We start from the raw sequence: 18215 nt of genomic DNA, 5'->3' as shown, positions 1-18215 counted from the left end.
TGCCTCATACTCCCAGGGACCCAGGTTCAATTCCAGCCTCGGGTAACTGTCTGTGTGGAGTTTGCACATTCTCCCCGAGTCTGCGTGGGTTTCCTCTGGGTGCTCCAGGTTGCTCCCACAGTCCAAAAATGTGCAGGTGGGTGAAGTGGCCCACAGTGTTGAAGGATGTGCAGGCTAGGTAGGCTAACCATGGGAAATGCAGGGTTACAGCGGTAGGATAGGGGGGTGTTCGAACAGTTCATGTGGACTCATTGGGCCGAATGGCCTGTTTCCACACAGTAGAGATTCTAATAATTCTATGATATCACAAAATCATGTTAGAACATGGGAAAATGAGAAAGATTTACAAGAATAATGCCCCAAATTGAGAGGGCTAAATATGCTAGGAAAGAGGAAGTTGAGAAGTGAGCCAGATAGAGTTTTTTTTAACACAGTTTAGAGGATTTGATGCGGTTGACAATGTCAGTGGTAAGAAATGCATGTCCATTTAAGGGTAAACCAGAACAGCTCCAAAGTTATTTAAGAGCAGCCGATGTTCCCTGGACTTTGCATTTAACAGCTGGCTTCTCCCCCTCTCATGACATTTTGATTTAGCTCCAGTTGTTCTTTCCTTTATTATTCGATTAGTTCTACAGCGCCCCTGGTGTACAGTTTTTTGTTTTAACTGGGTATATGTTAGAAGAAAAGAGCTGGCTTCTTTCATTGACATCTGGACAGGGAAGGTGTCCGGATGGGAAATGTGGAAGCTGGTGTTTTTTTCCGAAACTGTAGATTTTCAATAAAACACGTGTAAATCTCAAAATCTACTCTGATCTAATTCAACATATTAAACATAGAAAAATATCTCCCCTTTTAGGTTTGTCCAGAATGACAGGCCATAAACAAATGTTAGTCACTAAAATAAGTCCAGCAAGGAATTCAGGAGAAATATCTTTACCCAGGGAGTAGTGAGAATGTTGGAGCAATTGTAGGGAATGGCACGAATGTATTTAAAAAGAAATTGGATGAAGTATGTGCAGGGGAATAAAATAGATGGATACACCAATAGGGTGAGATGAGGCTTGAGCGGAGCACAGACGTCAGTATATGTGAGTTGGACTGATTGGCCTGTTTTTATCCTTGAAATCCTACGCAAGGTGATCTGATAAAGATTCCACCTGAATCTGCCAGGACTAATGTTCTGTCCAGAAGAAATGAAGAATGCTGTGGAATGAGGTGGTGCATATGCCTTTTTGGTGTTCACAAGGTGGAAAATGCATTCTATCGAGCGAACGATTAAACTTCAAGAAAAGGCATTACTTTCCACTTGATAACGAACATAAAATATTGCACACAAGAATAAAAGAGAGAAATTCATTTCATAGTTGTACCGAACTTTCACTCCACCAATGGCCAGAGAAATATCATGGATAGTGAGAATGAGAACTAGTGTGTAGTTCAAATGTTAGGACCTGTTGCAACCTCTGGAGCTGCCAACACTGTGGCAAATTTGCAAACAGCAAGTTTCCAAAAGCAGGAATTAAACATATAACTGGGTAATCTGTTTGGATTGAGATTCAAAATGTCGGCCAGGAGATTCAGAGAAAGCTCTTGGTCTTCTTTGAAGAGCACTATGAGAGTTCTTCCATTTACCCAAGGGACAGGACTCACTTTAACATGCAATCCTAAAAATAGCAACTTAGGCAGACCTTTAATGCCACGTTATATTAGGTAGCCAAGTGTCTGGAGGGACACTTGACCCCTCAGCCACAGACCCAAAGTGCTACCACAGAACCAAGCTTTGACCTGATCAGATATTTTGTTCCACATTTTGTGAGGGTTACAAATTTTGATGGTGAGATCAGCCATCTCTCGGCTGTTAATTCAAACTGTTGATGTGACAGCATTGTGATAATCTGATAAGACATGAGCCAGGACAACTCAAGTTATTCTCTTGTTCTTTTATTCTCCTCTCAACTACAGCTGAAAACTTCCACAGAGGGATTAAGTGAACCAGTTCAGACCTGATATAACACACAGGCCTGAGTAACTAACAACTCATATTAAAGCTTTGAACTGATTTTTTTCTTAACATTCATGAACAAGAGATTGCTGTACTATCTTTCAGGTGAGATATTAAACTGAGGCCCATCTGCACCCTCATGCTAAGGATCCTATGGCACTACTTCAAAGAAGTGGGTTCTCTCAGGTGTCCTGGCCAATATTTCTCATCAACATGATTAACATGGACTAATTGGTCATTTTGAACTTTTCTGTTTATGGGAACTTGATAAGCTCTAATCAGCTGCATATTTCCCTCATGGACATGTTGTCTACATTTCAAATATACCGCATTGGCTGTGAAGTGCTCTGGGACATCCCACATCCCAAAGTCACGAAAGATGCCTTAGGAATGCAACTCTTCTGTTCTCTCAGTATAATTTTCAGCAAAGAGCCGCACCAGTACAATTAAGCAAAGAATAATTCTTCGCATCAACATCCATAAATTACCCAATTGCCCAACTCCAGATAGACGGAGATTAAACTTGATAGTTCTGAGCAAAAACAGATTTTATTTATGCTCTTTCTTCAGGGAGTATTTTAGTACTACATGATAAGGAAGCAAAAAATAATTGTAACATTAATCCAAAGGCAGCTATATTAGCGTGTTTGGACACATTCCATAAAATATTTTGGCAACTGCTCAGATCAGTTTAGGACATAAATACCCATCTGAAGAATTGCTGCCAACTTTTACCATTCCTTTGACCTATTTGATTTCTTTTTTCTGTTAGTTCCAACATTTTTTAAAGAAATTATTTTGAAAATATTTGAAGTGCAAGGGAAAATCTTTTGGTGCATTGATAATATTAAAGCTACTTTGGCGAACATTGAAGGAGGAATCTTCATCTCAGAGCTTTCAAATATACCAGCTTTACACTGCGACTCTGCTTATAATGGTGTAATCTGCCTCCAGCCCACAACACACAATTCATCCTGAAGGCATTTAAACCAGTGAGTGGACTTGCTCATGGGCTGTTCCATCATGAATCTCACCACTTTCCAGTTCCAGCAATTAATGCAGAGAGAATGTGCATATTTTTCTGAGGTCTCCACATAAAACCTTAATCTGGTGTAGACTCGTAGACTCATACAGCACAGAAACAGACTCTTCAGTCCAACCAGTCTGTGCTTAACATAACCCCAAACTAAAGTAGTCCCACCTGCCTGCTCCTGGCCCATATCCCTCCAAACCTTTCCCATTCATGTACATATGCAAATGTCTTTTAAACATTGTAATGGTGCCCACATCTACCACTTCTTCAGGAAGTTCATTTCACATGCAAATCACTTTCTATATAAAACATTTACCGCTCAAGTATTTTTTAAGTGCCTCTCCTCTCACCTTAGTGGTATGTGCTAAGGCTGAATCAGCAGTAGAAATAGAATAGTAGAAACGTGCAACAGTTTACAGGGATCAAGTGAATAGGTTTCAGAAGGTGCATCACTGTTTAAGGTCACTTTGCAATATTCTGCTGGAGGGCTGGTCGCAGGAGCATTACAACAGCAAAAGTCCATTCAGCCCCCCCTCGAGACTGGCCCACAATTCAATCAGGTCATGGTCTCTCATCACCTAAACTCCTGTTGACCCATTCCCCATGACTCTGTTCCCCAAAAATAAGTTCCATTTCAGTCTTGAAAATCTGAACTAATCCCCAGTGTCCACAGTCTAATACACTTTGTCTGAACAAGTGCTTCCAGACATCTCGCCTGAATGATCTAGCACTAATTTTAGATTTTTCAGTTTCTAATCTTAAAGACTTTGGTTAGATTATACCACAGTCTTTTAAACTTGAGGAAATAAAAGCCAAATCTATGCAGCTTGCCCTCATAATGAACCCTTTTTGTTAATCATCCAAGTGAATTTAAAGCCAACATGTTCTTCCTGAGGTTCACTATTTAAAGCTCAATGCAGTGACTTAAAAGTCAGATTTGACTCGAAATGCTAAATGCTGCCAAATAATTCCAATACTTTGTTTATTTTACTTAAATGCGGTCAGACCAAGAAAAGTGTTGGTTTGTAAACTCTGAACTAGTTTATCAATTGCATTAATGACACAGAATGTTCAGCATGCTGCCTTTGAGCCCCTTTCAGGAAATGGGGTTAAATGAGTATGTGAATAAGCCTCTGAGATATACTGTGATGTCAATATTTATGTGGCAAGGACTCTGCTAGAAGATTGGAACTGAGGCTAGAGATGTCTGAGAGATCCTCTTGTACATAGTATACATAAGTACAGAGTAATTACTCCAAATGCCAAAATGGGCTGCCCCAGCCTTTCAGTGGTGTGGCTGTTACTTAGCATTCACATGAAACAGAATGCCTTCTGTCCTCATCAGGGAAGCTGCTGGCACAGGTGGAGTGGTAGCTAATGAATGGCACGTCGGCACTGAGCATATGACTGGCAGTGCTCATGTAGCACTGCAGAAACAAAACACAATCATTTCAACTCTATCAGTGATAATGGGAACTGCAGATGCTGGGGAATCCAAGATAACAAAGTGTGGAGCTGGATGAACACAGCAGGCCCAGCAGCATCTCAGAAGCACAAAAGCTAACGTTTCAGCCCATCATCAGATGAAGGGTCTAGGCTCAAAACGTCAGCTTTTGTGATCCTAAGATGCTGCTTGGCCTGCTGTGTTCATCCAGCTCCACACTTTGTTATCTCCCATTTCAACTCTATAATCTGTAAGAGACAGCTATCTGCATGGGGTTAATGGAGGCAGTGGTCTGGATGAGGAGACTTCATAAGCATGTAATGGTGGCCTTAGGCCCCAAATAAGAAATAACTGATTCCTGTTTAACCCAAACAGGGCAGCCCCTCATGTCAATGGCAAATGAAGTCCAGAGGTGAGATGTATACAACTCACCATCAAATAGATGCTATTTGAAGAGATGCCCGAGAGGTCTAGTCTGAGCTTACCAAACAGATTAACCCACCATACCCTCACCACCATCACCATCCTCCTTCCCTCCCAAGTCTATGAGATGCCAGTTAGACCATTTACTAAGTAGTTTCATCAAACCAAATATTAACCTAGTCTTTGAAATGGGTCAAATTCTCAGCACAGTGAAAGACTCCTATTCCACTGTTTTAATGACTGTACCAATGCTGCAGACAATGGGTCTTTGTGTGTTGTTAACAACAATATGCACTTCCTAATGCCTTTAACATAGCAAAAACTTCCCAAGCTGCTTCATAAGATGGTTATCTATCAGATTTCCTATGATATGAGGCTCATTGCCCATAAGTTTGACCAAAAAGAAACATTAAAGGAATGTCACAGTGAAGAGGTTTAGGGAGGGAATTCCAGAGCTTAGGATCCAGGCAGCTGAAGGAACCGCTGTGGATGAGTTAAAGGTCACAAGTGGAGGAGCAAAGACACCCCTGCATTAATGTCACTGACATTTTGTTGAAGTTCTGACCTGCTCGCTCAACTCATTTTCGCATCGATGAGGCAAGGTCCAAATATCAACTTAACAGTAACCCTTTATTACAATCAGTACAACAGCAAATTGATTCAGAATGGCAGAACACCTACTTATACTATCTCAGGATCTTTACAGCATTCTCTGCAGCATACTGAAAGTTTGCAACTGTGGGCTGTTAAATTCCTTGGGACCCCATTACGTCAATTTTCTCAATTCCTTTTTTGTTCCTCATAAATAGCTCTCAGACATCTCCCAATGATCTCATTATAAGAGAAAAGACTTGTATTTCTATAGCGCCTTTCATAACCTCAGGATGTCTCAAAACATGCTACAGCCAATGAAGTATTTTCTGAAGTGCTGTTACTGCTGTGAGAAAAGCATCAGTCAATCTGCATATAGCAAGCTTCCACAAACGGCAGCCATAGAAATAACCACATAATTTGCTTTTTGTGATGCTTGTTGAGGGACAAACATTGACCAGAATACTGGACTGTGCTCTTTTGCATTTCTTCAAACTAGCAGCAGCAGGATATTTTACACCAACGCAAGCGAGCAAACTAGGCCTTAGTGTAACATCTCATCCAAAAAACTGGCACCTAAAACAGTTTACCACTCTGTCTCTGTGCTGCTCTGGGAGAATAGTGTGAGGTTTGTGCTCAACCCCCTGATGCTGGGTGATCTGTATTTCTAGCTTTTATGGTTTTTGTTTTAAAAATGGTATTTTATGCATTTCACAATACCTGTAAGAGTGTTCCCGCCCTTATATGGAAGATTTCTGGCAGCATCCAGTACAGCTTCCTTTGTGCTGTGTTGGTTCAGATGCCATTCTATCCTTGGGTCTCCACTGTACTGTGCCAATCCTGAAACAAATGGATGACTAGTTCAAAAAGTGTTACATGTTTGTGCAATGCAGCAATGTATTAGTTTGTGACATCTTTGAATGAACACTATTGTGCACCAAAGAGTAATCACCCAACCATTTTGAAATGAAACAGTTCAGTCTTTTTATGAATAGAAATCGTTACCCATTTGATTTATCTCCATCAAACCTGTAAGCAATGCTACAAGATCACTCCTGTAAAATCTGAATAAGTGTAATCTGCTAAAATCAGTTCTGCAGACCAGTGCCAATCATGTCCTAATACAGTAATTTTCACAAAGGTTAAACATTTCCCATGTCATTTCAAATATGTTGCCTTTCCATAACCAAAAAAATCAGCAAAGTCTTAAAGCACGAAGTAAAAACATCAGTGTCTCAGTCCTTCAGTTAAAAAAAGCTTAACTTATTTTTGATTCTTCACCCAATGCCATTCTTATCATTTCAGCATATTATCAGTGAGCCATCTAACAGCAGGAATTAATACAGCACAGTTCAGTTCTAAGGCCAACCGTACCCACAAACTTAAGCAGATAGAACTGGGTATGATTAGGAACAGCAATTCTGAGCTATTCTGAAACTATTTTTAAGCTTATTGATATCTTAACCAAGATAAATTTATTGAGGGATAAGGGACTTCAGTTACGTCAAGAGATTGGAGAGGCTGTGATTGTTCTCCTCAGAACAGATAAGGCAAAAATTATTTAGAAATTTGATGGAATAAATACAGAGAAACTGTTTCCATGAACAGGGGGGCTGATAAATTGGTGCATGTCTGGACTGAACTGCCAGAGAAAGTGATGGAGGGTGGTACACTTACAATATTTCAAAGGCATCTGGATGGGTATATCAATAGGAAAGGTTTAGAGGCACATTGGGCCAAATGGCTGCAAATAGGACCAGATTAACATTGGATATCGAGTCAGCATGGATGAGTTGGACTGAAGGGTCTCTAGTTAAGATACTTGTTGGAAATAACAAAGGTGAATTGAGATTTCTTTTTGCTTAAAACAAAATACAGCTAGTGGTCATGATTTGGAAGGCTCTGCCTGAAAGAGCAGAGCAGCAGATCCAATAGTAACTTCCAGATAGGAGTTGGGGAAATTAAAATTGGTACAGATAAAAGATCAGGGAGAGAGGGGCTAATTGCATAATTCTTTTAAAGAATTGGTCCAAGCACAATGAGCCAAATTGTTTCCTCCTCACCTATTAAATTCTATAAAAGGGTGAATTCCCTTCAAATACCACAACTTTACAATGGAGCGCTTATAACATAGTACAATATAGAGTATACATTCAGTCGGCTGGGATAATAATGTGCTGGTAAATTGAAGTGCTAGAAATTTGTCTTCCATGCTTTAAGAACACAGCTCCAACCTGAGCTAAGGTTTCAAGCAGAGGCCATGGATGAGTTTGTTCATTAGATACATGAACAACCATGAGAAAGTACTGATTTTTTTTTTAGGGGATATGGGTATCACTGGCTGAGACAATATTTGTTATCCATCCCTAATTACACTTGAGAAAATGGGGGTGAGCTGTCTTCTTGAACGGCTGCAGTCATTTGCTGTAGGCAGACCCGAAATTACTGTTGGTGGTGGTGGTGGTTAGTGAGGCTGGGGCGGGGGGGGGGGGGGGGGGGGGTTGTTGTTCCAAGATTTTGACCCAGTGACACTGAAGGAACAGCGATATATTTCTAGTGTAGTGAATGGCTTGGAGGGAACTTGCAGCTGGTGGTTTTCCCTTGTGTCCGCTGCCTCTGCCCTTCTAAATAGTTGTGGAATGTGTTTGGAAAGTGCTGTCGAAGGACCTTGTTAAATCACTACATGCTATCTTGTAGATAGGACACACTGATGATACAAAGCAAGGGTGGTAGAGGGAGTGAATGTTCGCAGGTGTTGTGCTAATTAAACAAATTGCGATTTATTAGAGCATCTGTTGAAAACGTGAAGGAAATTTCATGGGTCATAAAAGGGAAAGAATGGCCTCATGACAACATTGCTGGACTACGGCTCAAAGCCCTAGGTTAAAGCTGGGAACATGGGCTCAAAATCCACCGCAACATCTGCTGAAATTTAAATGCAGTTAATATTTCCACCTTATTCCCCGCGCTAATACATGTCCTGGAGTAAAGTTGTCTAGGAGACCCTTCCCAAACTTTTGCTCTGTCCACATTCCTGCTCATCAGGGCATGTATTCAATGCTGATACTTCACCAGAGTTGATCAAAAGTTCTGTCTTAACTTCCTTTGGTCGCACACCTCTATTCTGCTAAACCAAGTGATGTTCAAAACAAAATAATCCACCACAAAGCCCAGGGAGAAAGAGAGAGAGAGACAAATGAATGGCAAGTGTGAGAAAGTGGCATCCTTTTTAACAATGAGTGAAGCTTTCAAGGTCGAAACTTGATTGGGCAGATTGGTGGGGGCCATTGTGAAATCTGCAGTCATCACATTGGCCACCTAGCTAGCAAATTCATGAATGAGGTACTTTCCGACTTTTACTAGTATGCAAGGAAATCCCAAAACCCCTATAAGTCTCCATCCAAAATTAGTGAGACAAGCTCTAAGAAGATGGGAACAGGATCAGGAGTGTTGAGTTCAGGCTGGGGCGAGGGATCAGATGGTGGACGACAGTATCAGCAATGGTTGATTGAACAGGCTACTTTCCATTCTGCAATCCCATATAATCAAGGGCATCTGCACAGTCTTTAAACACAGAAAAACCAAGGTATCCCGCTATTTTCATGCCGTTGCCAGAAGATAAACTCACCTATTCTTGTTTTGTCAGAGTCTACATTGAAAGCACTAACCAAGTTCTCCAAAAACAGCCGGACAAGGCGGAAATTAAGTCGGCCAATGCTCCAGGAACCATCCACAAGGACCACGATATCTGCAATAGCCGGAGTCTTGCACATAAACTGGGTGCCTGCAACTGAAACATAGAAAACACTAAATTAGTGATCATTCTGAAATCAACATTGATCAATCCTTAAATATACCCCATGATTGAGATATTAGCCCCTGATGTGCAGATGAGCAGAAGAAGCCAAACATGTGTAAACTAGCTGGTGTACAAAGCAGAGTTCAAATTGATCAGAAATATAACCATGCATCTGACATACATCCTACTCCAAAGTTTTGTGCTTCATTAATTTCAACGATGAGTTTAGATGATAACCATCTATAAATTAAAAATAACAAAAGACAGGACAACCACCTCTTAAGAGGCCAGAGGCAATCTAAACTTTAATTTAATGTCATTACAAAAGGCAGGAAGAATTATACAATGCAGCAGTATATACAGCCAGTTTATAGAAATATGTTCAAATAACACAAAGTCAATAAAGCTGGAGAACTACTTTGTTGTTCATGTCAAAAATCACTAAACTTCAGACAAGAAAAAAATTGCTGTTGCAGGTAGCGTTTGTATAGTTCAACAGTTAAAAATATAAAAAATATTATAACTGCAGTAACAATGTAATGATTTGGACTCCTGGCATAATCTAGGTGAGTGAATGATTAGCCAAAATCACCAAATATTTCATGGCATTTGGAACTGTATATTACATATATTCTCATTTCAGAGATCAGTAAATTATAACATGCCTCCTTATTTCCTTGCAGAGGAAGATATATCTTCTTAAGTTCCTATTTAACAAGGCCATTACTTTTCAGTCTTTTACTCCCCCCTAAAGGATTGATGAAGGGCACAATTCAGAAGCTGAGCCATACCATTTCTTGTAAAATTGTGCTTCATTAATTTACTCTTAAAGCCATGATCTTCACCTATTTGCACATCTGAGCTATCACAATTTTTGTCTCTCGTTGTCAGTCGACCAATGCAGTTTAATTGTGTTTGCTTTCTCTCTCACTATGTATAGGATCCTAGAGGCAGCCAGTGGAGATCTGAAAGAAAATGCAACAGATTTGATAAACTTATGTATTAACTGATCAAACATATTCGAAACATAACATGATATTTTAGTTCAGCGAGTGTTTCAAGGTTAGCACAAGTCCCATACAGCCACATCTGTGTAACGGGATAGGAACAGGGAAGGCCATTTAGCCCCTCAAGTCTGCTTCATCATTCAATGAAAGAAAACATGGACGATTTGAATTCTCAGTTCAGGAATGTCGACATGCAGATTGTTCACACGGTAATTGCTGCAGTTTGAAGCTCTGCTCTTGCTTGTTGCGTTGAGGACGATTGGTCAAGTGTGAAGACCAGTGAATAAAACTGTCACAGTAAATATAAGATGATAGTTTGGGATCTGTTTCTGACAAACAAATGAAGAAATGAGAAAATGGAGCATTAAAGTCGGGATGGCACACAGTCAAATTCATGTATAGCCTCCTTTAATAAAGTGTCCTTCTCAACTTATATTTATATAGTACCTTAACACAATAAAAGGTCACAAGGAGCTGCACAGGAGGGTTAGAACATCTAGGCCTGAGTTGAGGGGGTTATACTTTCTCTCACAAGGTGGAGAATGATTCGAATGCTCTGACCCAGAGCTATCGAAACTCATTTCACCAAGAATGTCCAAGAGACAGGTGAATAGATTTGTAGTTATTAAGGATTTTGAGGGATATAGGGATAGTGCAGGAAAATGCAGCGACATAGATAATCTAGTTAAATGGTAGAGCTGACTCAAAGGGCTGAATGGACTATTCCTTCTCTTGTTTCCTAAAATGAAGGACAAAATTTGATATAAAAATACAGAAAAAGGGTATTTGGACAGCTAATCAAAGAGGTATGTTTTTAAGGACCAAGTTAGAGAAAACCGAGGTAGAAAGCTAAGGAGGTTTAATAAAGGAATTGCACATCTTAGTGTCTTTGCAACTGAAGACATGGCCACGAGTGGTGGAGGAGTTAAAATCAGGGATATCCTCGAGATGCCGCGAAATATGCAGAAGAGCAGTGGAACAGAGGCAAGCTGTTTAACCTCTTGTATCTATTTCCCCCATTTAGTGAGCTCAAGGGTGACCTGCGATCCAACTACACATACTTGCATTGACTCCATTACTTGTTAACTAAAATCCAGCAAACTTGATTTAAGTTTAACAACTCATCTGGTATCAATCACTGTTGGTGGATAACTGCTTCAACCTTTTGCCACCTTTTGTGCACGCAATGCTTCCTAACTTTTCATTCAAGTTTAACTTTAATGCTGAAACTATAACCCTTAGGTCCAGACTCACTGGCTAACAGAACTTGTTTCCCTCTAGCCACCAAACCTGTTCCCCTAATGACTTGAAAACTCTGACTGAATCACCCCATAACTGTCTAAATTGAGAAGGAATACAGCACTATTTTGTGGAATCTACTATTGTAACTTAATCCTTGAAATCCAGACATCATGTTGGTAAACCTGCATTGTACTCTCTTCAAGGCCAATTCATCCTGTCCTAAGATTGCTGCCAAGAACAGTTTACAGTACTCCAGGTGGAACCAGAATTTTATATAGTTGTGGAATAACTTCCAATGCCTCGTATTCTAGTCTTCTAGATATAATGGCCACCTTTCCATTGGCCTTTTGGTTATTTTCTGAACCTGCCCATAGTACTTTAATGATCTGTGTCCATGGATTCGCAAGTTCTTAGGACATTCAATGTTTCTAGCTTGCCACCATTTACAAAGAACCCTTTTCTACCCAATTTCAGTGCACAGTGGACAATTTCAAGTTTGCCACAATAAAATCCATTTGCCACTGTTTTGCATTTAACCTATCAATATCTCTGTAATTTTACACTTGCACTGCTAACAGTACTATCTATCTTTGTGCCATCGGCAATCTTAGGTATGTGATTTTCCATCCTATAGTCTGTCAGCATTAATCATAGTGATTAGCTGAGGCCACAACGCCAGTTTTCATGAAATATAAACAATTACAACCTGACAATTAGAATACCTGCCCTTTATCCTTCCCGTGTTTCCTGTTCCTCTGCCAATTTTCTAACCAAGTTAATCTTTTACCTTCAATTCCATAAACCAACAGTTGATGAGGATGACAGAGATAGGAGGAACTGCCGATGCTGGAGAATCGGAGACAACACAGTACGAAGCTGGATGAACACAGCAGGCCAAGCAGCATCAGAGGAGCAGGAAAGCTTGACGATTCGGGTCGGGACCCTTCTTCAGGACTGGGGTGGGGAAGGGGGTTCTTAAATAAATAGGGAGAGGGGGAGGCAGATAGAAGATGGATAAAGGAGAAGATAGGGTGAGAGGAGACAGACTGGTCAAAGAGGCGGGGATGGAGCCAGTGAAGGTGAGTGTAGGTGGCGAGTTAGGGAGGGGATAGGTCAGTCCAGGGAGGACGGACAGGTCAAGGGGAGCGGGATGAGGTTAGTGGGTAGGGGATGGGGGTGGGGCTTGAGGTGGGAGGAATGGTTAGGGAGGTGGGGACTAACTGGGCTGGTTTTAGCATGTGGTCGGGGGAGGGGAGATTTTGAAGCTTGTGAAGTCCACATTGTTACCCTTGGGCTGCAGGGTTCCCAAGCGAAATATGAGATGCTGTTCCTGCATCTTTTGGGTGGTGTCATTGTGGCAATGCAGGAGGCTCAGGATGGACATGTCGTCCGAGGTGGTGGGGGGTTGCAACTGAAATGGTTCGCGACTGGGAGGTGTAGTTGTATGTTGCGAACAGAGCATAGGTGTTCCACAAAGTTGATGAGGATGGTTATCTTCTGGAAGTCCATATAATACACATTCTCCTGTTCATCACTTCAATCACCTCTTCAATAAGTTTAATTCAATGTACATCAAGAATGACCTATCTTTTACAGATGCATGCTACCTTTCCCTGATCAGCTGAGAACTTAAGATACTCTAAATTTTCACTCTATCATTTGTTATAAACTTCAGCAATTTTCTGACAAGAGTTATTCGGTTAATGTGGAGGCAAGTTTTATCTTTACTCCAGTCATAGCTTCTAAGCACTATTCTGTCAGATCACATGGGAACTAAGTGTAACAAGGTGTAGAGCTGGATAAACACACCAGGCCAAGCACCATCATAGGAGCAGGAATGCTGACATTTCGGACCTAAACCCTTCGTCAGAAATGCATTTCTGAATTTCTGAATTGAGTCCAGGCCCGAAACGTCGGCTTTCCTGCTCCTATGATGCTACTTGGCCTGCTGTGTTCATCCAGCTCTACAACTTGTCATCTCAGATTCTCCAGCATCTGCAGTTCCTATTACCTCTGGAAACTAAGTGTGTAGGGTTTCAGAGATCTCTTACCATCCTTTATATAGTTATAGTTTGTAAAGGTTGCTAATGTTTGCTCACATAGGTGTCAACAACCTTCTTCCCACAATCCAGACTACAGTTAGCTGGTCTATAATTCCTAGTTTCCCTCTTGCACCATTTTACGCAGCAGGGAGAAGTGTATTTTCCAAATCTAAAAGAAAATTTTGCAAAACAAGAGAACTTTGGAAGATTATAATCAGAGTGTCAGCTTTGTTCAATCTACTTCCTTCAAAACCCTGGGATTAAAGAAAGTTATCATCCTGAGAAATCGTGTCATTATATATGCCAGTACTATTATCCTGCTTACATTAATCTTGGTGAGTCCTTGATTCAGGATTAGTTTCAGTCGCATGCCCAGAATGTTGACCTCTTGCCCCTATTATAGGTAGTGACCCAAAGCAGTTATTCAGTAAGTTTCTGGGACGTATTTTCAATGTTAATGCTTAGGGTTTAAGGGGTCCTGTTTGTACCTGACCAGTCTTCTGTCCTGAATACAATTATAACAATTTTTATGTTGATTTTGATATCCTTTGCAGGTTTCTTTCCATTCTTTTTCATTCTTTTCCTTTAATTGTTCTTACCAACTCCTTTGCCATCTTTTGTGATGTTTTTGATATTGGTGCATTGTAAGACTGGAGGAAGTTTCAAAGATAGGGAAGAATAAGGTCATGGAAGGTTTGGAATTTAAACTCCTTCCTGGGATATGGGTGTCACTGGCAAGGCCAGGGTTCATTGCTGAGTATCTGAACCCACGTGTAGACTTGACCCCGTAAGGATTTAGCTTTTCTTTCCTAAAGGACATTAGTGATCAAGAAGATTTTTTGCAATAGTTTTTGATCGTTGTGACAGTCACTATGACTGACCCTAGCTGCTGTGGTGCAAATTGAGCCTACATCCTCAGAACATTAGCTCACAGACTGGGCTACTAGACCAGACACTACTGCACCATCAACTCACTCTGAAACCAGATTGTGAACTCATCTTGTTTTGTTTGCCCATAGGTGGTGAAAGGTATTTTAAATATATTCAAATCTTGCTTTGAATAGCATTATCAAATGCATTGTTATGCTTGACATTAAACATGACAAATGATGCTTTCCATCTCCCTAAACAATATTAAAATTACATTCTTTTGATGAAGTTGCTCCTTCAATGGGAGTGAAATTATCCAGATGTTCTCTCACGTGTGCAAACATCTGGCCAATTTCACTCATAGGCTCTTTGTAGCTCAGTCAAGGAAGTGACCCATGAATGGTCACATTGGACAGAGATGCAGCACATTAACTGTTAAATGCTTTGATAAACTCTACCATAAAACATATGTTTCAGATCTAATTGATGTTACATTCCATAATGAATGTTCCCTAAGAAGTTCACTCTAACTTATTTAGTATTTATGAATACTTCATAAAAATAGACAAGGAACACCAGGGGATTACAAGAGGTAATTATTATTTAACAAAAACATAACCCATATTCATCAAATTCTTTACATATTAGGTATTACAAGTTTTAAGATCATTTCAAGACATGATTGCATGAATTATTAAAATTGTGAATATAAATTTCAAAGACAGTTCAAAGCTACTTTCAATCGAACTATAGATATTTAATCCAGATTTTTTTCAGAGTGATTTTTGTATTTCATTGCTGAAATCTACATGGAAAAGATCTTTCTTATAGAGGTTCTTTCTCATTTCTTTGATAACTTCTTGAGTATATTTTTTAATAAGTTAAGTCTGTTGAGCTGTTTGCTGGGTATTTGAAGCATTTAGCTTCATTGTTCCTCCCTCGATAACTGTTTAAGTCTTGATTCTTTAAGTTTCTTTTCAAATAGATAATTTTCTGTTTTGTATCCCTTTCTTGATTCAATATTCACATCCCAAAGTATTTCTCATCAATTAAGAACCACATTGCACTGAAGTAATCTACCCGGTTGTGCATCTGGAAAAACAGAATTCTTGGAGATTGAGTGATAATGGGAACTGCAGATGCTGGAGAATCCAAGATAACAAAATGTGAAGCTGGATGAACACAGCAGGCCAAGCAGCATCTCAGGAGCACAAAAGCTGACTTTTCGGGCCCCGAAACGTCAGCTTTTGGGCTCCTGAGATGCTGCTTGGCCTGCTGTGTTCATCTAGCTTCACATTTTGTTTTCTTGGAGATTGAAACAGCTTGGAACTGAAGGGTGACCAGACAGCGGCCCTAAAGAACGTAAAGTGGTTTAATATGGAAGAGACAGAGAAGATATTGACACTTGTGGAGGAGGCAATTGGAGAGGGTTCAGAGACAATTTCCAAGGATGTTGCTGGGAGTGGAGGGTTTAAGTTAATCGGAAAGTCTGGATAGGTTTGGATGTTTTTCCCTGGAGCACAGGAGATTGAGGGGTAACCTTATAGAGGTTTATAAAATCATGAGGAGCATAGATAAAGTGAATAGCAAGGGTCTTTTCCCTCAGGTGGGTGAGTTCAAAACTAGGGGGGATATTTTCTAAGGTGAGAGAAGAAAGATTTTAAGATTTATAAGGGACCTGAGGGGCATTTTTTTTTCCACACAGAGGGTGGTTCGTATGTGGATCAAGCTGCCAGAGGAATTTGGACAGGTACACGAATAGGAAAAGTTTAGAGGGGCATGGGCCAAATGTAGGCAAGTGGGATTAGTTTAGTTTGGGAAACTTGGTTGGCTTGGACGAGTTCGACAGAAGAGTCTGTTTCTATGCTGTATGATTCTATGATTCTATATCATAGCCGCTAATAAATCCAAAAAGGAATTCAGGAGAAACCTTTTTACAGGAAGTGCTGATAATTATGGAATTTGTTGCCAAAGTGAATGGTTGAGGTGGAAATAGAATAGAGAGATTTAATTTATATTTGTAAAGTACTTACACTTTGCTTTTATCAAGCAACTTTAAAGTAATAAAACATCCCAAGGAAGTTTACAAGAGCATTATTAGGTAAAATATACTAAAATCCGTGATCAAAAAGGTAGATTTTAAGGAGAGTGTTAAAAGAGTAAATAAAATTAGAGAGGTTCAGACATTTGAGGGGGAAATCCCAGAGTGAGGGCCTGGGTAGTTGAATGGATGGCCACTAATGGAAGGGATTATCTAGCTTGCCAGAGCTATCCCAATCTTAAATATCAGGGAGAAACGAATAGAAGGATAGGGTAAACTGAAGAAGGGTGGGAGAACTTTTGTGTGGAGCATGAATGACAGTGTGACAAACGGGCTGAATGGACGGTTTTCACTGTAAGTTCTATGGGGTTCTCTGTGCTTGGACCTGCCCTGATATTTCCTCACCTTGCTCACTTATCCCCTCTAAAATTATGATTCACCTGTCAAAAGAATATAACAATTTCAACAACTTAGATGCAAAGTTGTAAACCCATGCAGTGGCTTCAGTAATCTATCATTCAATAGTTTGCACTTCCTCCCATCTGTCTGCAATTCTGGGGGTGAGGCATACAGAATATATTCGGGTTTGAGTTGGTCAGCAGGCACAACCTATTGCCTGCATACCGAGTTCAGATAGTCTGGGCCAGGCAGCCTGACCCACATGTCCCACAAGCCAGATATCAGGTAGACAAAACCTAAGCTTTCTAGGAGGTCATTACTTTCAATTTAACCAATCATGTTACAATTTACTGGAGCTATTGTGTATATCTTTCCTGCTACCCTCAGCAGTCTTCCTTTAGCCTCGGTAACATCACAAACTCTCCAGTCCAAGTTCGCCCTGGCCTCCAGCAGGTCACTAACATCCATTTCAATCTGTCCTGGCTCTATTCAATCTCACCAAGCATTTTTGTAAGAATTCTGCTCAATTAAGTTGGGAGTTGGATTTCTTTTCTATTTAGACTTTGCAATAATGTAAAACTCGTTACATCAGATGCATTGCAAAACCCTCCAGTGGTTTTCAAATCAAAGAGAATAGAAATCAGGAGAAATTACTATTGGGCAGCAGAACAGGAAGCTGTAGCTTCAAGTTCTAATCCAGGGAACCACATCCCTGACAGTTTGAAAAGCATTTCACATAGATTTTTGAAGTCAAGAGATTGTGGACAAGAAGCCAGCAAACAGTCTAGAGATGGCTGATTGATTAATTTGCTTTTTAAAGGTGTTGAATGGGGGACATTGCTGGCCAGGACACTACGACAATGAATTGGATTGTCATTGTTCATCTGAAAGGCTAGTGACTTTGGTTGCACATCTCACCCACAGGACAGAAATCAGAAGGGAAGGCCTACATTTCTAGAGCAGCTTTCACCATCACTATTTGACATCTCACAGCCAAGGAAGTATTTTTGGAATATAGTAACTCAGCAAACAGTTTACACACAGAAAGATCCCACAGACAACGTGATGGTCTGATTTTCTTTGTTGGTTAGGGGATAAATATTAGGCAGGACACTAAGACACCTGCTCTTCTTCAAAACAGTGAACACACGACATTCTGATGCGTCAGCCCAATCCAATAATAACAAAACTGAGCATTTTTATCTTGGTCTTGTGAATCCTCAATTCATTCTATTTCAGAGCTTAAATTTGCTTCTGTAGCTCTGCAACTTCATGTTTGGCAACAGCTACACATTATTTTGCTTTAAGGTCATCTTTTGAAA

At 40.3% G+C, this 18215-nt stretch overlaps 1 protein-coding gene across 6 annotated transcripts in view; it reads right to left on the bottom strand.

The window, feature by feature from the left end:
• col14a1a (collagen, type XIV, alpha 1a) overlaps positions 1–18215 on the bottom strand; it is a 222218-nt gene that overhangs the window by 144809 nt on the left and 59194 nt on the right. For all 6 annotated transcript variants that reach the window (XM_048528630.2, XM_059645936.1, XM_059645937.1 and 3 more), the window contains 2 exons: positions 9122–9283; positions 6214–6333 (listed from right to left, as the gene is read on the bottom strand). In XM_048528630.2, coding sequence (XP_048384587.1) covers positions 6214–6333; positions 9122–9283 — 282 coding nt within the window. The remainder of the gene's footprint in view (positions 1–6213; positions 6334–9121; positions 9284–18215) is intronic.

Source organism: Stegostoma tigrinum, chromosome 5, assembly GCF_030684315.1.
Source record: "Stegostoma tigrinum isolate sSteTig4 chromosome 5, sSteTig4.hap1, whole genome shotgun sequence".
Lineage (NCBI taxonomy): Eukaryota > Metazoa > Chordata > Chondrichthyes > Orectolobiformes > Stegostomatidae > Stegostoma > Stegostoma tigrinum.
The sequence above is the reverse complement of the archived record's forward strand: the minus strand, read 5'-3'. Positions and strand labels throughout refer to the sequence as shown.